Source organism: Giraffa tippelskirchi, chromosome 7, assembly GCF_054371585.1.
Source record: "Giraffa tippelskirchi isolate mGirTip1 chromosome 7, T2T-mGirTip1v1.2.pri, whole genome shotgun sequence".
NCBI classification, from domain to species: Eukaryota; Metazoa; Chordata; class Mammalia; order Artiodactyla; family Giraffidae; genus Giraffa; species Giraffa tippelskirchi.
Genome location: NC_137281.1, coordinates 35,167,698 through 35,190,717, shown reverse-complemented (window position 1 = coordinate 35,190,717; position 23,020 = coordinate 35,167,698). Strand labels below are relative to the sequence as shown.

The following is a 23,020-nucleotide window of genomic DNA, read 5'->3' as shown; positions in this document are numbered from 1 at the left end:
GGGTCCAACTTAGATAATACACCCCATCACCCTCCACACCCCCTCACTTCCTCTCAGATGGATATGTGAGGCATCCGCGAAGTCAACAGCTGCTGCCTTCCACCCTGAAGCGGGTGGTGAGGTAATCCTCGTACTTCGTCTGACAAGGGCCTGGGGGAGAAAGGGGCTCTGTGTGAAGGAGAGTGCGTTACTGTGTTTCTCCAGACTTCCAGGAGCACTCCGCCGATGGAGATGAGAAGTTGACCGGGTTTTCTCGCCTCCACAAAAGCAGCTTTCATTGCACAATACACTCCAGATTGGAGGGGAGATTTCACCACACAGAGGCTGGAGACAAGAAACTCTGTTGACGTCGCCGACCGCCCCACCCCCACCCATTTCTGAGGCTCCCTCTGTAACCGAGAAGGCTCAGGACAGACACCCGGAGTCTAAGCACGGGAACGCGCAGGTGTTTAAGGATGGAGAAGCAGGGTCCATGTTCAGATGTGACTGGGGGTGGTCCTGAGAGAGCAGGCTCTCATCTGGGCCAACGGGTGCTCTGTGACAGAGCCGTGGTGAGTCTCCAAAGAGAGCGACCGTGGCCAAGGTGGCTCCATCCGGTTAGCAGAAGACGGAGGCAGAGTCATCTTGGCTGAGCCCACCTCAGGGTCAGGCCCCCGACAATCATGAGAAGAAACCAGAACTCAGCCAGTGTCTGAGGTGGCAGCAGGGCACCCTCCCCTCCAGCGCTCCACATCCTCAGAGTTTCAGCCAGGCTTACCCAGAGCACACGCTGGAGGATAAGAATGTGGGACAACAGAGGTCCTTGCCACTTCACTTCTCAGGAGGCAGCCAGGCAATGACCAATTCAGCCCTGTGGTTTTTTTTTTTTACTTCTAATCAAAGTCAAAATGCCCACAATTCCAGTCTTATCCTGTGGGATGAAGCCAAATCCGGGCAAGGGTCGGTGAGAGCACAGTATCCAGGGTGGCCTTTTGTTGTTTTTTTGACTTCGAAATTTTATTACTAAATACTACCTCAATGAAAATGTTTTATAGTATTGAACACAAAAAAAGTATATAAGCGATAGCACCATTCTCTCCAGTAGTAATCACTGCATAGTTCTTATGCATCCTGAGATCTTGCAGGTGTAGTTACATAGGCTCTTCTCCACCCCTGAATTGTTTTCCCTCCAGAAATATTACACACGGTAGTGTTGTGTTAAGTGGTCAACTTTTGTAAACTTAACTATCTGTGGCAGGGTTATTTCACTAGCCCCAAGCACATGCCCTAGAGTAACTGGGAGCTGGGAGAGTAGTTTTAAGATTTCAGTTCTTTCAAGTGAGTCCAGTGTTTAAAAAAACACTTTTCTTCTAAGTTCCTAAACTCAAGGCAAGTACTTCATCTGGAGCTCAAACAGGGAGGCGGTGATCCATTCCAATGCTGAGGAACACTAGACATGCTGATGGTCACACAAGGGCAAGTGAGGCTCCAACGTGACACCTTCCCAAGGGGTTTAAGAGCAATCTGGAGTATATGCCATTTTGTCTAAAGCTCCACTTGAGACCTGCCCTCCCAGAATAAGATGATTCTAGGTGATATGCTATTCATGTTTCTTCCCATTTAGTTTATCTTGGGAGTTGTTCCAAATCAGAATCTATAGATGTCCTGTTCTTTCAGTGCTTACTGCAAACTACTTCACTGCATGAATGTACGGGATGTTCTTCGCAAAGAGTTCTATTTTCATACCATAAAGAAAGAGAAATGTCACCAATTAAAAAAAAAAACACAAACCAAGAACAAATTTACAAACCAAGAATATAACGTTTTATTCATTTCCAGATTATGAGCACTACACAGCATATACATATATTTAGATAATATATAAAACAAAGAACAAACTGTAGGAAGAAATATTGGTCTGAAACTGCCTTATGGGACCATCTTTAATTCTGTAAGTTCATGGTAAATTTATTTCCCCACACATCGAGGCAGGCAGCAAGATAAACTCCAGCATACATGTATCAAAGGACGGCTTATCCCTCACTGTACTTACAACGCATGGCATGGTCACTGGCGTCCATGACAAGGGATGCCAAGTAGTAGGTAAAAGAACCACAGCACAGTGAACTAATATAAATATCTGTTTTTTTGCATTGTCCTCCAGATAGTTTCCTTTTTAAACTATGAGTCATATATCCAGGGTCTATCCCTCGAGCTGCATTCCAGTTATTGCTGAAGGGAAAAGAAAAAAAAAAAGAACAAATGCATCAGTTTAAGTTATTAGAAAATAGATGGTCAGTGGCAGTGACCCCCTACCTCTAGGAACACTCAAGGGGATGCTGGACCATGGGGAGGTGCATACGTATCAGCAGTGGGCAGGCCCAGAAGCACCCGTCATTATGCCAGAGGGGAGGGATCGGCTGATGAAGTTGGGGCTGATGAAGAGGTTCAGATGGAAGATATTCTGCAAGGAAGGCCTGGGAGCAGAAAAGAGCAGGATGCCCCCCAAGAGGGGCAGGGTCACTTCACGGAGGTGAGATGGCAGCCCATGGGATCATTCCTGACTCCCTGCTGGTGGCAGACCTAAGATCTTCTGATGTAAAGGCCCTCCATACTCCATGTCAACAGAGAGAGGCACTAATCTTGTAGAACAGAGCCCTTTTTGGGGACACAGCTTCTGCAACTCACTATCTGGCCTTCCTCTGAGGAAAGCTGGCTCACCTTTGCCTTGTTCTGAACTGGGAGATACAGTTTGAACTCTGCTGGCAGTTCGTCTTCTGAGTAGAGTCTGTCTGAGAAGTAAACCCGTCTGATGCGACAGTTTGCATGGATCTGTGAACGCAAGACTTAAAATAAGTCTCTTAAAGTAAGAGGCAAATTATGACTGTCTTTCCTTTTTTTCTTGACTCTCTTCCAGCCCCCTCACCCTGCATGGTGCTGTCACAAGCGTCATCTCTTTGGCATCTCCTCAGCTTGGCTTAAGGGGAGACTCTGACAAGAGGGAGATGTTGCTTGTTATATTCTCCACTATGAGGCTTCCCTGGTGGCTCAGCGGTAAAGAATTTGCCTGCAATGCAGGCGATGTGGGTTGGATCTCTGGGTCAGGAAAATCCCCTGGAGGAGGGCATGACAATCCATTCTAGTACTCTTGCCTGCAGAATCCCGTGGACAGAGGAGCTTGGTGGGCTACAGTCCATAGGGTTGCAAGAGCTGGACACAACTTAGTGACTACATCACCCCCACACTCCCCACTATTACTGAGCAGATGCCTGAACAGGTCCTGAGCCTCCGAGGTGAAAGCCCCCTGGACGGTGACTTGGGAACTTTAGCCAGAAAACCTCAGAGTCCTGCCACCTAGGTCACAAGCCAGGACAAACAGAGTGCAGCCCCCTCTCCCATGTGGGGATCCCTCTGGAAAAGGAGCCAATACCTGCACCCTGAGGGTCTCAATGTAATTTGTGCCATAGGCCCGCCGAGTGAAGTCTGACAGGTTGAACTGAATCTGGTTCCAGCCGTCGTCCAGCCGCATGGGCATGGTACAGATGAAGGGCTTGACCCGGGTGGTGCTCTGGTAGTTGCTTGCACGAAACCGCCGACGCACGTTCTTATCATCTAGTACCTACGAAATACGGAGAGGAAGAATCATAGTAACTCCATCTTGGAGCAAACAACCTTGCTAAGACCAGGACCTGAAACTCCCACAGCCTGGTTTCCCAAGGCTGAGACCCAAGGGAGAATAAACAGACCCACATGGGTCACACTGGATGCAGATGGCCCGGAAACAGTGAGTTTATCTTGTCTGTTGCCAGGACAACATCAGCTGCTTATGACATATGACACATGCATCAGGCCCTCAGACCATAGCATGATTCCATAAACATTCTTCCTTTTGAAAAATTAAAAATGCTTGAATAGAGACCAACAACAGCCAGCCTGGTATTAAATAGTAACTTCCCAGATAGATACTCTTCCAATCCTCAAGCTTTGAAATCTTAGAGCTATTGATTAGATTTTCTGGATGCTTTACTGCTTCTTTTAAAACTTGGCATAAAACTTGGATTACTAATACTGAAGTTACGTCATAATAATGGCAGAATCAAGTGTACGGCAGAGGCAGAAAGGAATACATTCAAAAGGATAAAGATACTTTCCTACAGTCACTTTTTTCCCATAAATTGACCGGCCACCTGTCTGGTATAGCCGAGGGTGTACAGACTTACATGCATATGCTTACCTGTACTTCAAAGGTAAAATATTTCTTCAGGTTTTTGATGATCATGACAAGGAAGGGAAGTTTAATTCCCAGCGTTTTCTTTGGGTCTGCAGGACATGTTATATATGTGGTGCTGCAGAAAGAGGAAACACCAATAAACACAACAGCAACCTCTTCCTTTGTGATATGCACAGCAGTAACACTCAGCCCAAAAAGGTAAGCTGGAAGGCAGATCTAAAAGATCCATTGACACTCTAACCGAGAGACTTTGAATCGGTTCTATTGAGATGGATGAAACTGGAGCCCATTATACAGAGTGAAGTAAGCCAGAAAGAAAAACACCAATACAGTATACTAATGCATATATATGGAATTTGAAAGATGGTAACGATAACCCTATATGCGAGACAGAATAAGAGACACAGATGCATAAAACAGTCTTATGGACTCTGAGGGAGAAGGTGAGGATGGGACGTTCTGGGACAATAGCATTGAAACATGTATATTATCGTATGTGAAACAGAACACCATTCCATGTTCGATGCATGAGACAAATGCTCAGGGCTAGGGCAATGGGATGACCCAGAGGAATGGGATGGGGAGGGAGGTGGGAGGGGGGTTCAGGATGGGGAACACATGTAAACCCATGGCTGATTCATGTCAATGTATGGCAAAAACTACTACAATATTGTAAATTAGCCCCCAACTAAAATAAATAAATTTATTAAAAAAATAAAATAAAATAAAAGATCCAAAGATCCCTCAACCCTTAAGTTAAGCTAATGGTTCTAAAAAAAGTGCCAGACTCTGAAACAAAAGCTTAACACAGCACTAGACATCAACAAGAAAGTATATGAAAAGCAAAAGCCAGGCCAGCAGATCAGATGAAGTTCTTCCAGTGAGAAAAGATTTAATTCTGTTCTAAGAAACTATTAAGTGATAGAACCAAAACCAAGACCATTGTAACACTGAAAACTACGCTGACCACCCACCGGGTGATTCCTGTAACACCCTCACCTCCCCCCAAACACACTGGGGTTAAATATTAATAACTAAGACTTACACAGCCCTTACTATGTGCTAAGCAGGTTTTATACATATTCACTTATTTAATCTTCACAATAATTCTCTAAGGAAGATGTATTGTTCTTATTCCTATTTTACAGATGAAGAAACCAAAGCCTGAGGGATAAAGTAACTTGCCTAGGGTGAGCCCTAAGTAGCAGAGCGGGATTCACACTGGGCAGTCTCGCTCTGCAGTCCCTGCTATTAGCCTCCGTGATGTACTGCCTTGTACTGCCTCGGGGCATACAACGTCTCTGGGAGAACAGATTGGCAACCTACCTGACATTTGTTCCTTCAATCTCTAGCACCAGGGACTGGATGTCATTATCAGTGATTCTTTTGATGTGGCCATTCCGTACCTACAAGGGAGAAAATTAAACTGGTGAGTACTGAAATATTTGGCAATAATTTTGTTAAGATTTTGAAAGTTGAATGCAACTATTTAAGGAAAACTACAGTAGCCCAAGAGGCATTAATACAGAAGTTTATGACATGATATGCTGAAGCTTATATGAAAATAAGCCATGCAATTACCTCTAGACAGGGCCCAATCAACTACCACAGGAACTGCAGATAACTGGGCCATCTATAAATCAGGACCAATTTCTTCCCAAAGAAATCAATTCAATTTCAATTTAGCTAATGTTTACCATGTGTCTGCTAAGCACTAGGAACATTCCTAACAAAAACAGCAATTTCAGTCCTAACAAGACCAACAACAAAAATCACAAAGTCAGACTTCCCTGGGATAAGACTCTGTCTCCAATGCAGGGGACACAGGTTTGATCCTTGGCCTGGGAAGATTCCATGTGATGCAGAGCAACTAAGCCCGTGAGCTGCAACTACTGAGCCTGTGGCTCTATAGCCCAGGAGCTGCAACAACTGAGCCCATGTGCTGCAACTGCTGAAGTCCATGCACCCAGAGCCTGTGCTCCACAACGAGAGAAGCCACCACAATGGGAAGCCTGTCCACTGCAAGGAAGACTAGCTCCCACTCGCTGCAACCACAGAAAGCCCGAAAGCAGCAGTAAGGACCCAGTGCAACCAAAAGATAAACAAACAAATAAATGTTAAAAAAAAAAAATCACAAGGTCATTGGTGTTGTTTCCACTTGACAGATGTGGACACTGAGAGGCAGGGAGTGCAGATGACAGGCCCTAAGTAAGGAGGGCAGGAGCAACAACCAGGCTTTCCACTGCCTGAAACTGCCTCACACAGATAGTTCTTTGGCCAGAAAGGTCAAATGCTGAGTGTCACTGACAGGGAGGGTGGCAACCCAGAAGTGAACATATTATTCCCCGAGGTTTACTCCGACTTCGTGCTTCCATATCTTCTCTTCCCTAAGTTTCTACTTTTTTCAAGTATGAACTCAAGTCCCATCTGAGCCACACACAGAAGCCTTCTTAGCATTTTCAGTCTATACTGATCTCTCTCCTCTCTGATTTGTTTCTCTGGCTCACGCAGCCCAGACTATGTAATTCAGCACTTCACCCTACATTGTTTTGCACTGTCTGCGGCATATGTAGGGGTATACGATGGAGAGGAATCAATATTCAGTACGGACTCCTCCTCTCAAAAATTATTTAGGAAAGCACAATTATCTTCAAGTATTACATTCGAGCACCTTATATGGACAGAACAGAGACACAAGAAGGCACTTCTGAGACGGGGCTGGCCTCTCTTTGGGCTGAATGTATTAACACATTCAATCCTCAAAAAAGGAAATCTTTTGTATTAACACAAAAGATCAAGCAGGGATAGAACTGCATTTCCCCAGAAAGGTAAGCATGTGGTCTCATAATGGGCAGAGGGAAAATGGCTGCCTGTGCTGTCACAGTCAATGACTCATCACGTGGCTCACCATTAAGACTTTCGTATAGGGAGAGAATACTGCATGGACTCTGATGGTTACACTGTTCAACATGGATTATTGGTAACATGGCATTCTGTCTTGAGACCTTAGTCTCTCTGAGCTCGGTTACTGTGAACTTGATCCACTTGTGGTGTGATTGGTATTCCCCAGGTGACATCAGGTATTACTACCCATCTTTTTCTGTAAGATGTAACTGAGTCTTATTGCCTCAAAAAAGTATAAGCTCAATGGTAAGGACAGAGTATGAAACATTGTTTGTCTGTTCTGCAATGCTTAGTACTCTGCTAGGCATATACTAAACATTCAAATATTTGCTGACTTCTGGAATTTGTCACGCTAAGAGTTGGCACATCTGAAGAGATTCAAGGAGGGTTTTTTAAAAATTCCTGGATGACATATCCACCATGGACTATTATGGGAGGCCAGAGATCCCAGGGTATATCGCAAAGACAGTGCAGTTGCCAGCATCAAGAATGCCTTCCCACAAATCACCCTTAGGGACCCATTGTCAGAGACAGAATGCTGGGTGCATGGGACCCGGATCTCTGCCAGGGCAGCATTTCTGGATTCTCAAGTCACAGACATCACATTGAAGTGCTTCTCAAACAAAGCTGGCGACATCCAATGCCCTCCTGCTTTGAATTCTGGGCCTCTTTCCAGAGGAGATTAAGAGCACAAAGACTTGGATCTGTGTAGCACATGCCAATGCTGCCCACCTCATTCCCCATATAAATGCTCCCAAAGTGGCAATATTCCTCCTCTATTTGCTAGCCCACAGCTGCTGTGGAAAATCAGGCTGACTCGTTGGTAAAGGAGGAATTCATCCAGAAATTTTTCCATATAATATGATGTAGTCACATTGATAAGAGCTGACAGGACCACACTAATTTTATAACACACCACTAATTATTCTCTGAAGAGTAACTTCATTCTTTCTTAAAAGGTACAGAATGCAACAAACCAAACAGATGGTTAAAAATAAAGAATTAAGTAATCAGGGTCCAGAAACTACTATTGCTAAAAGGCAACATGTTGCAATCTATCCAATACTGTTTAAAAGTGTGACCTCCTGGACTTCTCTGTGGTCCAGTGGTTAGGTGTCGGAACTCCGACTGCAGGCTGCCTGGGTGCGATCCCTTATCAGGGATAAGATCCCACATGCTACAACCAAGAATTCACATGCCACAATGAAAGGTCCCTGGTGCTGCAACTAAGAACTGGCACAGCCAAATTAAAAGAAAAAAAAAAGCAGCGTGACCTCAGATCTTACATCCTGGATGGTCTCTCAGATCACAGTGGACAGGAAGCCTCCCTCAGCTCCAGAAAACTCAGTCAGATTACACAGGGAGGAAATGTTAGGAAACTTGCCTTCTGCCCATCTCAAAGTTTACAGCATATGACTTCACTCCAGTAAATGTGACCACTCAGGTCTTTACAGAAGAACACAATGCCTTATACTGCAAGCAGAAGCCAATAGACTAAAAGCCAAAACAGACTTGATGTATTATTATAGACTTCTGGCCCAGAGGCAAATTAAAGTTGGACTGTCAGAGCTTCTTAAGAGAAATTTCTTTCACATCAACATACACACTCACAAACTTAATTCTTACAAAATTAATTAATGCAGCCCATAAAAACTCAAGAAGCCAGAGGAGAAACAGGCAGTTTTTTTTTAAGGACTACCCACCAGTCTCTCTAGAGTTTTAACCTGCCCAGTGGTGAGAAGAGTCTAAATAGAGCTTTGAGCAAGAACAAAGTTCAATCCTCAAAGAAGAAAAGCACAGGTATGGTCAAATCACAAGCTGCCAGAGTTTTAAAATCAAATTGAGTTGATTTCTTAGTGAATTATGATTTTTCTTCTTCATTAAGTTTTAAGCGCTGTAGATACAAATTCACTGGAAGAAAAGAGTGGAGTGGGGATGGGGTGCAATTAACCAGAGATATGAACAGTTAAAGGGTAGGAAATCTCCCAAAACCTTTCTCTAGGGTCTCAAACTAGGATCAAAGGAAAAAGAGAGGTGGTCAATTTGGGGCAAGGCCTCCCAACCTCCCTGGCAATCTGGCTGTCACTGCCTTAGCTTGTCAAGGTTTTCCAGGAAGCAACCCCCTCCCCAGTCCAGCTTCTGACAAACATGGATACTAAGATACACGGCCTCAGAAAGCATCAACTTCCTTTCCTTACCTCCTTCCAGTTCAGAGGCCAGCAGGCAGGCCTCGCTGTGGAAATGAAGATAAAATGAACTAGGCAGCATTTATTGCTCGTGGTGAAAGTAGGTTTTACTTTACTTCCTTCATCTAAATCAGAAAGTATCTTTTGTTTCTGAATTGCTGTGAGTGTGCGCTCAGTCGCTTCAGCCATGTCCGACTCTTTGCGACCCCATGGACCCATAGCCCACGAGGCTCCTCTGTCCATGGGATTCTCCAGGCAAAAACATTGGAGTGGGTTGCCATTACCTCCTCCAGGGGATCTTCCTGACCCAGGGATCCAACCTGCATCTCCTGCACTGCCGGTGGATTCTTTACCACTGAGCCACCGGAGAGCCCTCTGACTTCCTAATTCTTTTTATTTCATGACACGTTCCTGTAGTGTGACCTATGAGTGTTTCATTCCTCCAAAATAATAATAATAAAAAATAAAGCCAATCTTACATGTTTTAATTTCATGAACACCTCCCCTCCCACCCCCACTCCCACCCCCACTCCCACCCCCACCCATGAGCTGGAGGTACTTTAGAAGCTTCAGAACCCCAGGCTACTGGCAATTAGCAATCAGGTCTAATTGCCAGAATGGGAATGGGTCTGACTAGAATGGGTCTCAGCCTCTGCAGACAGCAAAAAGGAGCGTTCAAGCCCTTTTTTGCAATCACTCTCCCAGGCTTTCCATGGTTGCTGGGGTAACTAATAAAGAACACTGATTTTTTTTTCTTTCCCAATGTAAGCCCCAGGGAGGAGGGTCAAGCTGAGGCGGGGAAAATACTACTGGGATGGGGAGGAGGCTGTCCAATGCTGCTTTAAAAATAACAGGAGCTGTATCCACTCCCTACTCCCACTTTTCTTTTCTCTGGCCCCACCCACTTATCGAGGCAGACAGCTGAGCCCTTGGGCCATCTGGCATCCTAGTCTTAATGACACATGTTCCAATTTACATTAAGCCTTTAGAGCTGTCCATTTCAGCAGGAAAGTTTCCACCCTGAGCTAGGGGCTGGGTTCTAAGTCAGAAAACAGGCAGAGGGAGACCTCTGTGGGGAGAGCTGGGCATAGCGGTCTCAAGGGGCCATGACAGCGCCAGCGGGTCAAAGGCTTCTCTCCCTTTGCGGCACTTAACAGGGACTAACCAAACAGCAGACAGGCAACTCTGCATTTACAAACAGCCTTTTAAAGTAAGGACGATTCTGTGTACCATAACCAGTCTCTTCCTAACAATGCCGTGAAAGGGCAAGTGTAACTAAAACCCAGGCCTTTCCCCAATTACAGTAAAAGCTATCATTTGGAATAATGAAGAATATCCTCAGACTGACCCAGGGATAATCTGAAAAAAAAAAAGTGCTAGTACTTTCATATCCAAATGCTCTCAAGTCTACTACTGGAAACTGCATTAATTTAACATGTACCAACAAGGTTTGCTAATTAAAAACTAGGGTGTGGGAACTTTTTTTCTACAAAGAGCCTTCATTCATTTTTAAAAATTAGGAACCGAATGGGAATCTAATATCTTCCAACAACAACCACAAAAACTATGGTTCTAATACTCTGGGAATGTGGAGGATCAGCAGCAGCTGAGAAAAAGACAAGATGAGAGGAAAGAAAGACAGAGATGCTTTTATGAATTAACAATCTCATGTAGCATACTTTAAGGATATTACCAGTAAAGCCTGAAAGTTACATGTTTTACACCAGTCTAAGTAGGAATGGAACCTCCTGGTATTTTCTTTACAAATCAGAAGTAATGTTTACATTAAACATAAAGAGCCCTTTAATAATGTAGTATTTGCTGATCCCAGAAGTTAAGGGACTATTAAGAAATCCCTGTACAGGCGTTTGTGTTTAGTCACTCAGTCCTGTCTGACTCTGTGACTTTTTGGATTGTAGCCCACCAGGTTCCTTTGTCTGTGGGCTTTTTCAGGCAAGAATATTGGAGTGGGTTACCACTTGCTCCTCCAGGGGATCTTCCCGACCCAGGGAAGGAACCTGTGTCTCCTGCATTGCAGGTGGATTCTTTACCCCCTAAGCCATCAGTGTGTGTGCGCTCAGTCACTTTAGTAGTGTCCGACTCTTTGCAACCCCAGGGGCTGCAGTCCCCTGGGCTCCTTTGTCCCTGTCAGTGGGATTTTCCCGGCAAGAATACTGGAGTGGGCTGCCATGCCCTCCTCCAGGGGATCTTCCCAACTCAGGGATCAAACCTTCGTCTCCTGCGTTGCAGGTGAATTCTTTACTGCTGAGCCACTGAGGAAGCCCCTAATTTCTCCTAAACTGTTGGTTTGAAAAACTACAAATGTCTCTATCAGGAAGCTTACCATCCAGCCAGGGATACAGATCTTGAGAAACTAATTTCAAGTTTGATGAAAAGGAAATAGAAGTGGATATAAACTAACCCAACCTGAGGAAATGCCTTTGAGCTGTGACCTAAGACTAATAAAGGCGGAAAAGAAGGAGTGGGTCCCAGCAGAGGGACCGGCAAGTGCAAAAGCCTGAAGCTGAGAGAGAAGAGACTTCTTTCAGCTCAGTAGGAAGTCACTGCTAGATGGGGAGGTGAGCCTGGAGAACTAGTTAAGCAGGTACCAGCCCACAGGCTATGTGTCCTGAGAGCCATGTTAAGGTTTTGGACTGGGAAAGCCATGGCACAATGACTAAATTATCCTAATTTCAGAAGTCTGAATTTACTGTACTTCCTATTCCTAGGCATCTGAATATTGGGCTCAGTTATAAATTATTCCTTTACTCTTCAGCAAATGCCTCAGTTCCCTGCTGTATTTAACACTGTATGCCCTAACTGTTGCTAAGCATTTATATACCTCTTCATTTAATCTTCGTAACCAGGAGAAGCAGGTGGCGTTATTACAAGATGAGAGAACTGAGCGAAGTACTCGCTCAAGGTCACACAGCATAGGACACTATGGCAGAGCCAGGACACAAATTCAAGGTGTCTGACAACACCTAGCACGGGGGTTTCCAGGTAAGGTACTAGTCTTCCCCTTAAGGAACCTGTAGTCTAGCGGAAGATATACAATAAATAGGCAACTGCCATACGGTGTGATACAGACCACCACAGGAGCACACAGGAGACATAACTTAAGTTCCCACTGAAATAACATTTAAGCTGAGAGTTGAAGGATGACATGGTGGAAGGGCTAACTTCAGTGTAATCAGATAAACGCAGATATTATGAATGTAACCACACCCACAAAATGAATTTGCAAATTCACTATTACTATGACTATGGCGTTCACTTCTCACATTCACAAGACACAGAGCCTAAACAGAAACCAAACCTAATTTTTCCAAGACTGTTCTTTGCTGTAAACAAATGACAGAAACTCTCCATAAATTCAGGAAGAATAGTAAAGTTTTGTGAAATCAAAATATGTAATAACTAAAAATAGGCACTTATAGCCAAAATGCACCTACTGGCAGAGGGCAGGGTCATTTCTAGCTAAGTGTGGACCATCCTTCCTTCTTGCCATCAACCTTTGCCCTTATTATAACTCTGCCTTATTTGGAATCATGGGAGTGGGGGAAATGTCTTCTCTAACTCTGTATCTTCCCAAATCTACACAATGCCTCACTTAGCTGTTGCTCAATAAATCTTTGTTAAGTATATCAATTCCCATTGTTTCCCGTTCTGGACTGGATTCCCAACACTGTCTGAGGATTTCGTAATATAGCTGAGAAAAGGCACACATATACACCAAAGCCTATGGATCTGGCCCCAAACTTTCCCTTTTCTCCTTCCTTTCCTTCCCTTGTCCCAAGGGGAAAAATTCACAGATAAACACTTTTCAATCTAGTCTAAATAAAAAGAGTAGAAATACTTAACTCCCTGTTACAAGAATTTTCCTTAAAATGAGAATTCCTCTAAAGGTCTTCTTTGCCAAAATGTCTGCTTAATTTACTCCACATAGCCCTGCCAGTTGATCTAACAATATTTTCACACACGTTTATGTCATTAAGGTACCATCTGACCCCTAGTGGTGTTGTTAAGGGACACCATGCACTATGGTTACTCTGCTTTTATATTCTGTATGTAAACATGCTGACTAGTCAAAAAACTGCATTTGAAAAATAAAACACACCACAAAAGAGCAAGCCCAGAAGAGTTAAAATGGGGCGAAGAGTCACTTAATAGAAATGCTGAAGCCTCTCTAACCCTGGAATTGGACTTGAGTTCTTTGACCTGCTCTGAACACCTCTTCTCCTCCATCAAGTCCCATTCTCTATTTCAACTGCCTCCTACTGACACTTCTGTTACAACCCCAAGTTCAACTGACACACAATCCACTCTCTCCAGACTTTGGACAGTCCATAATTAAGTCAAGCCAGGTGGGTCAGTGGTAAGGAATCCACCTGCCAATGAAGGGGACGTGGGTTCAATCCCTGGGTCCGGAAGATCCCCTGGAGAAGGAAACAGCAAGCCACTCTAATATTCTTGCCTGTAAAATCCATGGGGTTGCAAAGAGTCAGACAAAACTTAGCGACTAAATAACAACCACCACAACAGCTGAGAAGCCATCATGCTCACAAAGTTCCCAGGTATACTCATTTTGACCTCTCTTTGTAGAGGTACAATTTCAGAGTTTACAAGGTTTTTTAATCCGGTGTGAACAAAACCATGGAACTGACAAACTCAGTAATGTAGGAAAGCAATTAAGGAACTGCTTTCTTGTGTAGAAAGTAACTCCCAGCATTAGATGTAGTTTGGGGACAGAATCACTGTGAAAGAAGAGAAGCTGATCAGATTTCTCACACATGCATAAGGCCAAACTCGTTACATTCAGATCTTTCAACTATCTTATAAAAATGACACTGAATACACCACCCCAAAAGCTGCTCTCAGAATGAAGAATTCCGTAGCAGCAACAGGCAGAAAGAAGGCTGTCTGTGTTCTGTCTCTCTGTGGCGAAAAAACCTTCATCTGTGGATGCGGGAAGAAAAAAACAGGGACTTGTTCTGAGATGAAATCCAAGATTCTTGGCCTCATTGCCAGTAAACTGCTTATTTAGATGATCCCACAACCTTCTCTATAAAAACATCATTCAACATACCACCTATCTTTCCCGGAGGAGTGCGGTACTAAGTCACCTGTCTTCCATGGTAAAAGTGCTTTATATTAACTTATATTCAAAAAAGGATACAGATGACTGAGAATATCCATAAGGAAGGAAATAGCACAGCAGTTAAATGCGAACCAACTGACAGACTGCTAGGCACACATGCCCCCTGATCAACATCTCCAGAATGTGGACAGGGTCACCATCCCCTGGAGTCAGTGGAAGTATCACCCAGTGGATGCCTGAATAAAGACGATGAGGCTTGTACCTGGCTTTGAGCACGTTAACCCAGACAAGACTTTATCACCATTTTGCAATTTTCCTGATGGAGATCGGTCACTGAAGGCAGAGCACAGACCCCAAGTCACAGTGAGTGTGGAGCAGGTGCCAAAGACCACCGAATTCCGGCTCCGCTGGGATCAGTGAGAGGAAGGGAGCGAATGAATGAAACCCAAACATAACCGAGTTCTGGCTGTGCCTCTATAAGGAAGCCTGGGACAATGGCCCTGTGTCCAGTGCCCAGCACAGAGCCTGGCACAACACAGGATATCAGTAAATAGTTGTGAAATCAGTGAACAGCAGTTTCTTTCATCTGCACTTTCCCAAAGCAACTTCATGTGACTTGACGCTTTTCACTCTGTTAGACGGGCACTATCAACCCCCACCGTATAAGTGGGGAAATCGAAGCTAAAGAACCGCCTGTTCGTCAAGTCTGCGGTGAGGGACACTGGTCCACACCACGGCCGCAGGACACTTAAACTCCAGCCACGCCCACCCCACATGCACCTCCGCTGCTTACACGATGCCCTCACCTCGCGCCTCAATCACCCCAGGCTGGGGCCAGGGCACAGCAGAGATCGCCTGGCCTCCCCCAGGCCTCAGCTCATCACAACTTCCCGCCACCCCAGACCCAGCCCCGAGACCTCGCCCCGCCGCCGCCCTGAGCCCCTGACCTTTTTGTCCCAGATCTGCAGGGGTTTGCTGCCGATGCTGTAGAGGATGGAGAGGAAGCCGCTCTGGAACGTGTTTTTGAACATCTCGCCGGCGGCCTTCTCCTCAGCCTCGCCGAAGCCGACCTAAATATGGGCACCAATTGCCGAAGGCAAAACAGGGGGCTGGCCGGTCCGAAGAAGGGAAGCTGAACTCCTGACCTCCAGATCGGCGGCCACAGACAGCTGGACTTGGACGCGGGACGCTAAGTCCGTGAACCTACGCTCCCAAGAGAAACAAATCACCCCAACACGGAAACCACAGCAACTGCCGCCAGCGCCGCACTCCCCTCCTTAAATGGAGGCGGCGGGCCTCCCGCCGCCAGAGATGAATCCCTCCGCTCACCTGAGCCCGCCCTTCAGAGCGCAGAGCCCAATCCCGCCACGGGGATCACGGACTTCCTGTTCCTTTCGCTCTTAAGCCCCGCCCTAGTGCCGCCTCCTTGGGAAAAGAACTCCCTTGCCGAGGGACTATTTTCCCACCGTTGTCCCAGAGCCGCTTTTAGAAAGCGGAAGGAGACAGGATAATAGAATGGGTTAGCATCTGCGTGGTGTCAAGGGAACCTGGCGGGGATGGAGTCTAAGGGCGTGAAGGCCAGGTTCCGCCCACTAGGGGCTAGAGGAGTTACAAGCGGATAAAAAGTGGGGAAAGGCAGGACCTGGTGTCCTGAGACTAACAAATAATTGCTTGCTGGCCGAGTACAGGATAAGGTTAAAGCAGCTAACCAGTATTGCGCATTAAGTGTGCTAAACGCCTTATAGGCATCTTTGCTTTAATTACTGACCGGGTCGCTATGAATATGCAGCATAACCTGAGGAATGAAGTCAAAGCAATCCTTGAGGAAAAGTTACCACCTTAAATGCGTGATTAGAAACAAGAAGGTCTGAACATTAAATGCAGAAATTAATGCAATTAAAATAAGGTTGGTTGAGTTGAATCAACAGCTGTTTTTTTTGTTTTTTTTTTTTTAATAAATTCTTAGAACTGTTTTTAAAAGACATAAACTACGATATTTCAAGTGTGGAAGAAACATCAAATGTTGGAAACCATCACTCACTGAGCCTCTAGTGTATAAACTTCCAGTCCTTCTGTTTCCAGCCTTCCTTCCAGGCTCCATGTCAGTCAGCCCACAACATTCTCTATTCCTGTTAACCTGTTACCCTGGGTAAAATCCAAATCCTGTTCTATGTTTAAAGTCCTCAGAACTCACCAGTTGGGGCATCCAGGTTTTGTGGCGCCTACTATGATCAGGCTTCCCCAGTGGCTCAGGGGTGAAGAATCCTGCAATGCAGGAGCCATAGGAGACTTGAGTTAGTTGTTTGGATCAGGAAGATCCCCTGGAGGAGGATTCTTGCCTGGAGTATCCCATGGACAGAGGAGCCTGGCAGGCAACAGTCTATAGGGTCGCAAAGAGTCAGACACGACTAAAGTGACTTAGCATGCACACACTGACCACCTCTATTTAAGACAGTTTTGTAATATCATTTTGTAATTAAGAGAATAGGATATTTGAGTCTTCTTAATCATGACTGATAGAAGGATTCATAAAACATGCAACTTTACCCACATATGTGCTGCTGTTTGTACTAGTAGACAGCTCCTTATTTGTGCCCTCCAAACACTGGGATTGATCAATTCTATTTTGCATGAGTCTTATTTTTTTTTAAGTTTAAAAAGGAGAAAAAATATGTGGTATGTTTAACTATATAGCCTGCATTATTGACTTTATTTCGATGGGAAGGAAATTCTGTTTTGATCCAGCTTTGATGAGATTCAAATCTTCTGCTTACCTTTGCAGATTTTACAAAATCGTATGAACTACTTGAATAAATTTGTAAAGCCCCTGCCAGGGCCTTGGAAGGGACCCAACAAGATCAAGCAAGCAAGCTGATGGAGAAAATGAAAGTGCTTGCTTCTCTTAACTACTCATTCTCAGTGAGTATCCACGTGAAAACTGTGTTCAGTTTTTCCTTATGTGGGGGTTCAAAGTTTACTATGATCATGGCTAAGATGATTTGATGATTTGATCAAAGGTATGGAGGACATAAGTGAGTGGGTTTGCTCCTATTGTAGACTTGATTTTGGCAAGCTCCTTCCAGGGGCAGACTGTGTCTTCTGGGCACATATCCCCTCACCTACCACAGTACCTGCATGACAGACACACAATGAATGAATGAATGGATTAGTGCTAAATGGTTACTTCTGACATTGCCTTCTTTTCAAAGTAATGTAGAACAAATTTAACCTAAAATCACCGATGTCTCTCACAGAAACATGCATTAAACACTATACAGTCAACCCTTGAAGGTCACCAATCCACTCCAGCAGTCAAAAATCTGTGTGTAACTTATAGTTGTCCCTCTGTATAGACTGCTTCCTCCATATCCCCAGTTCTGCATTCTCAGATCCAACCAACTGTGGATCATGTAGTATTTATTACTGAAAAAAATCAACACATAAATGAATCCTGTAGTTCAAATCCAAGTTGTTCAAGGGTCAACTTTATTTCTTCAAGATTGTTTTCTCTTCATCAGGAAAGCTAAGGACTAAGTACATGAAAAATCTTGATATGTTGCTTCCTTCAATGATTATGATTAGAGCAAGGTGGATGAGTCAGTTATAAAAAGTAATAAATGAAAAAAACAGAATTTAATGAGTTAGTAATTACAATCTAAGTAGTGTGTGCAGAAGCTCAACTGATGTTAATCAGGGCATTAAAAGATGCAGAAGAGGTAAAAGTAAAGTAACTGCATGAGGTAAAAGATACGAGGTGGTCTTGAGAATCCCATTACTATTACTATAGGATTGACCAAAAATTTCGTTCGGGTTTTTCATACATTAGCTTGTATGGGAAAACCCCAAATGAACTTTTTGGCCAACCCAGTACAAGCAAGAGGGTAGAACCACTGTAGAAGCAGCAACCAATTCTGTGCCCAGCCCAGAATCTCTGGCCATGAACGAATTAGAGTCCTGCGTTTAGATAGAATATCAGTTAACCCATTTAAAGGATTAGAGGATCTGGTACTTTGAATTTAATTTGAAATTCTTAAAGGAATTTGAAATTAGATCTGTAATTATAATTTTAAAATGATATGAAAGTTTAATTAATTTTCTAAACAATGCTTAAAAGATTTTAATTGATTAAATCTATGAGTTTAGACTTAGATATGTTAGTATTTGAATGCTTAGGAAGATTTCAGCAGATTTTAGGTCTTTCATATTAACTATGGGAAGTGTTTGTGCAAATCAAACAGATTAAATATGTGGTTTACTTTCAATCTAAGGAAACTAGATTAAGTATGTGGGTAATGTGTATGGTTTAACCCTGGAGTCCCCAACCTCTGGGCCTCAGACCAGTACAGGTACTTCCTGTCAGATCAATGGTGGCATTAGATTAGAAATAAAGTGCACAAAAAATGCTCTTGAATCATTCCGATAGCACCCCCCACCCCCCCCTCAGCACCCTCCCACCCCTGGTCCATGGAAGAATTGTCCTCCATGAAACTGATCCCTTGGTGCCAAAAATGTTGGGGACTGCTGGTTTAACCCATTAAGTTTTGAATTAATTGAACATCGATCAAAGATGAACCAAAATAAATGTTCAGATTTACATACAAAACCAAGCAGTCTGTAGTTATAACAGGATTTGTAAAGACACAAGACAAAATAGACTTTTAATCATACAGTTTAATAACTAAGATATTTAAAAAAAAAACCCACCTGGAACTGTAAAAATCCCTTTTAGTGCACAAAAGCTCTAGTTACTTGCAAAAAACCAGTGGACAGCATCTATTCACGTCAGTCCGAGACCAGAACTCCAAGCACCTGGCTGGTAAAGGACACAAGGAACTCGCCGCACACTGTAAGGCAGTTTGTTCTTCACCCCTCCTTGCTGATGGGAATGAGGAGGTATAGTGATGAGATGAGGATTTGTCCCTGGAGAATCACCCCTTAGCTGGGAGCAAAGATGGAAGAGCACCTGAATGACTGGGATGCTCAACCGGCAGACCGCTGAATCCTAGCTCCAGTGGTTATATCTGAAGACATTGGTAAAACAGCCAGTGCCGGACAGATGAAGCTCCTGCTAATCTCAGAAAGAAGTTCAAAGGGGACTGTGTTGGGATTCTGCACGTTTTTGGTATTTTTGTAAACTTAAACTTACATACACTAAAATGTACACTTTTGGGTGTGGTTTTGACAAAGTCATATAACCATCACCATGTTTAGGATACATCACCCTCCAATTCCCTCATGCTGTCTGTCCCCTTTGCAGTCAAGCCCCCCAACCCCGCAGCCCCCCAGCCTTAACCCTTGGCAACTGTGGGTCCATTCATACCAACAGCTTTGCCTTTTCTGTGCCTGTGTGTGTGCTAGGTCACTTCAGTCATGTCTGACTTTTTGCCCTGTGGACCATAGCCCACCAGACTCCTCTGTCCATGGGATTCTCTAGGCAAGAATACTGGAGTGTGTTGCCATGCCCTCCTCCAGGGGAACTTCCCAATGTAGGGATCAAATCTTCATCTGCCTCATCTCCTGCATTGCTGGGAGATTCTTTATCATTGAGCCACTAGGGAAGCTTTTTTTCCCTTAATGTCGTATAAATAGGATCATCCAGCCTTTTGATACTGGCTTCTTCACTTAGAACAATGCATTTGAGATGCACATTAAAGTTTGTCGAGGATTCTTCGAAGAGTTGCTCATGCATTCCACCACCCAGTCCCCTCTGGCCAGGGATATTTTAAAACATTACTACCTCTCTGCATTCTTACTTTTGAAGGTTTCTCCTTAGCATTTCAAACATTAAAAGGCAGCCATCTTTCATATTTAAGATAACTTTTTTTCCTTGTAATTTTTTGGGAAAAGAACTTTAGAATTTGATTCTGAAATCATGTTATTATTTCATGATTGTCTGTGACTCGTCATTAATTATCATGAGAAAAATATCATTTTTAAATTTTTATTTCTTGGCTGTGCTGCAAGGCACGTGGGATCTTAGTTCCCTGCCCAGGGATTGAACCCACTCCCCCTGCATTGGAAGTTTGGAGTATAAACCACTGAGCACCAGAAAATTACTGAAAAATTTTTCAAAAGCAAATACTGAATTCTCAGTTCACAGGATTGGAGTAACATCTAGTTACTTATTAAATTTTTATTTTGCAACTTTCTAAATTAGAGCAAACACCCCTTTTTCAAGTCTCAAATATCCAGTAGGTTCGTGGAAAGTCCATAGACCCTGGGCAGGCCTGACAGAGCCCCACAAGAATTCCATAGCTTAAGGCATCATGGTGACAGCCTATACCAGTGAGAGAAGGGAACGGAAGACTGCATTTTCTGAATTATAGCAAGGCCCTTCCTAAAAACAAAAAAAAGAAAGAAAAACATATGGCACAGTAATTCCTTTTTTTTAAGATTTTCTCTCACAAACATACAGACTGTGTAAAAATATTGTGCAAATTTGTTCATTGCAGTAATACCGGCAATAGTACTGATAAGAGTCTATCCATAAAGGACTGCTTCAACTGTGGTACATTACACAATGGAATACTATACAGCCACGAAAAGGGGTGAGGTAGATCTGTACATGCTAATAGTAAAATTTTCCTGACTAAGTGAAAGCACAAGTTTCAGAAAAAGAATGTAAAATATACCTTTCTGTAAAATAAAATCCATTATAATTTCAAAGTGTTAGTAAATGCATAGAAAAAAATTGAAAGATATACATCAAATTTGACTGTGGTTTCATTTTCTCCCTGAACAGACATGTCTGGAGCTCCTGTTCCATTCTCCTTCACCTTTGACAGGCTGCTTCTCCCAGGATGCTCTGAACCCACGATCTGACCCCTTCCCCACCTTGGGTCAACAAACTGAACCACCCTCTGAGGTCAGATGCTTTTTATGAAGTGGGGGACCAGGGTAGGCAAGATTTGGGGATGGAATGGAATACTGAAACGTTGCAGTGGAAAGCAAAGGGATTAAGGCAACTTCCTGAGTTCATGAGAGATAACGTTTACCTGCCACCTGAACAGCTGAGTGACTCACATGCTTTGGAAGGAGCGGTCCAGGGAGATGAATGTGTTCAAGGCAAGGCCCCGCTTTCCTGGTTCGCCAAGTCTTGCTGGTTCGCCAAGTCTTGCTGGAATCACCTGCAGTGCCCCGTCACCAAGATGGGCTCATGTACCTCTTTCACTTCTCATCTCTGTCCTGGAAATTGCCCTCCTCCCTCTGGCTAGAACCTGGCTCAAACTTTCTTCTATCTCGCTCCGTTCCTCTGTGGCCATGGGGTCTCCTTTAATGGCCCTTTCCACACTGAAAACTCACCATACGTTTCTTTTAAAACCTTTTATTCAATAATATATACTTTTAAAATTATAATATGTAACCGCCCGTCATGCCATATAAACCCCGTGCCCCCACTGGAGTCTGTGGTCGGCTGGTTAACGTGGTCTGCTGGAAAAACAGGTGGCCACGGAACGAACCAGGGGCACGGGGGAGCAACAGTAACCAACAACCATTTCGCATACCCTTCACATTTCCCATGCTTTCTGGGTCAGGAGGAAGTCAACAGGAAGCCAAAGGCGTGAGAACCTTTTACATTCGGAAGTGAGGTTTGATATACAGTGGTGGGCTGCCCTTCGGTTGGTCTAGTTCGTGCTCGCCAAACCCGCCACCGTTTTGTGTCTGCTCACGGAACGTGATCTCTCTACACACGTTAAGACGTTTGATTTGGTTCTTGTTCTGCTTATGGAAAAGTGGGAGGAACAGCAACAGACCTGGGGAGAGACGGGAGGAGGGGAAAGACGGCATTAATCAATCTGACTGGGAGTGAAGAGAGGCCTCCACAGGCAAGTGGCTCCCTTCTCCTTGGGAGCGCTGATAAGTCTACAAACCTGACTTGCACGTGGCACTACGTGGAAAACCAGGTAAGGACTGACTGGTTTCAGGTTTCAAATAGTACCCTTTCCCATCACCACTTACAGAGGCAGTCTTGGCCCCTCCCCTGCTCTCAGGTCCAGGATGCTCATCTATAAGAATCATTCTTGACCATCTTGGATGAGCCCAAGCTACAAGTTCAGTAGTCCGGCTCCAGAATCCTCATTAGATCTGACCTGGTTTACTCAGTATGTCTTTGGACCAAGAATCAGATAACTATTTACACAGGGAAAGGCCCCAGATGAATAAAAGCAAAACGGGAGCTCAAGTATTTTTACCTCTCCCCTGGAAGTGGCTGTCTGGCATGGCCTGAAAACCTCGTTCCTCTTGCCATGTCCAGCACAGCAGAGTGGGCAGTTGAGATGCCAGTGGAATTCTAGAAGCATCTCAGAACGGTACCACAGCAGTAATGGAAGGGACACTGCACTTGGGAAGTTGTCATACAGAATCATCTCATGACCCACTTTCTTTGGATACAGGAAGGGTTCAACTGCTTAGTGTTTCAGAAAGGCTGCAAGATGCATAAGGCTAAGAAAGAAATGACTCTTCAGCAAATGATTTTCAAGTGTTCAATCCCACCAAGGGAGCAGTGAGAACAAGGGCACTAACAAAAGACTCCACCGGCCACACAACAGCACATGCCCGCCTGTGTCGCAAGGAACGGGGCTGGGGAGAGGTTTTCTTTCATAAATACAGAAAACTGTC

At 44.2% G+C, this 23,020-nt stretch overlaps 2 protein-coding genes and 1 long non-coding RNA gene across 4 annotated transcripts in view; 1 reads left to right on the top strand and 2 right to left on the bottom strand.

Moving 5' to 3' along the window:
- Positions 1-1,780: 1,780 nt before the first annotated feature.
- CFAP20 (cilia and flagella associated protein 20) lies at positions 1,781-15,684 on the bottom strand. 2 transcript variants are annotated; one of them, XM_081511750.1, is made up of 6 exons: positions 15,349-15,684; positions 5,537-5,616; positions 4,214-4,325; positions 3,410-3,598; positions 2,701-2,811; positions 1,781-2,211 (listed from the first exon to the last, which is right to left on the bottom strand). In XM_081511750.1, the coding sequence occupies exons 1-6, from the start codon at positions 15,430-15,432 to the stop codon at positions 2,206-2,208; spliced, it is 582 nt and encodes a 193-aa protein (XP_081367876.1). In that variant the 5' UTR covers positions 15,433-15,684; the 3' UTR covers positions 1,781-2,205. The 2 variants fall into 2 exon arrangements, with proteins under 2 accessions (XP_081367876.1, XP_081367877.1); XM_081511751.1 differs by having other exon boundaries at positions 3,416-3,598.
- LOC145514281 (uncharacterized) overlaps positions 3,866-23,020 on the top strand; it is a 30,292-nt gene continuing 11,137 nt past the window's right edge. The window contains exons 1-5 of the long non-coding RNA XR_014060014.1: positions 3,866-4,408; positions 5,359-5,639; positions 12,168-12,303; positions 17,184-17,320; positions 21,144-21,266. This is a non-coding gene — a long non-coding RNA (uncharacterized LOC145514281). The remainder of the gene's footprint in view (positions 4,409-5,358; positions 5,640-12,167; positions 12,304-17,183; positions 17,321-21,143; positions 21,267-23,020) is intronic.
- CSNK2A2 (casein kinase 2 alpha 2) overlaps positions 21,710-23,020 on the bottom strand; it is a 35,639-nt gene continuing 34,328 nt past the window's right edge. The window contains exon 12 of the mRNA XM_081511746.1: positions 21,710-22,155. The gene's annotated coding sequence lies outside the window, so the exon portion shown is untranslated. The remainder of the gene's footprint in view (positions 22,156-23,020) is intronic.

Coding starts and splice junctions, on each gene's coding strand:
- CFAP20 (XM_081511750.1), bottom strand. CDS start 15,432: ATGTTCAAAAACACGTTCCAGAGCGGCTTCCTCTCCATCCTCTACAGC. Junction 4,326..5,536: donor ATTGAAGGAACAAATGTCAG/GTAGGTTGCCAA, acceptor CTCTTTCTGCAG/CACCACATATATAACATGTC. Junction 2,812..3,409: donor TTGAGACCCTCAGGGTGCAG/GTATTGGCTCCT, acceptor TTGCGTTCACAG/ATCCATGCAAACTGTCGCAT.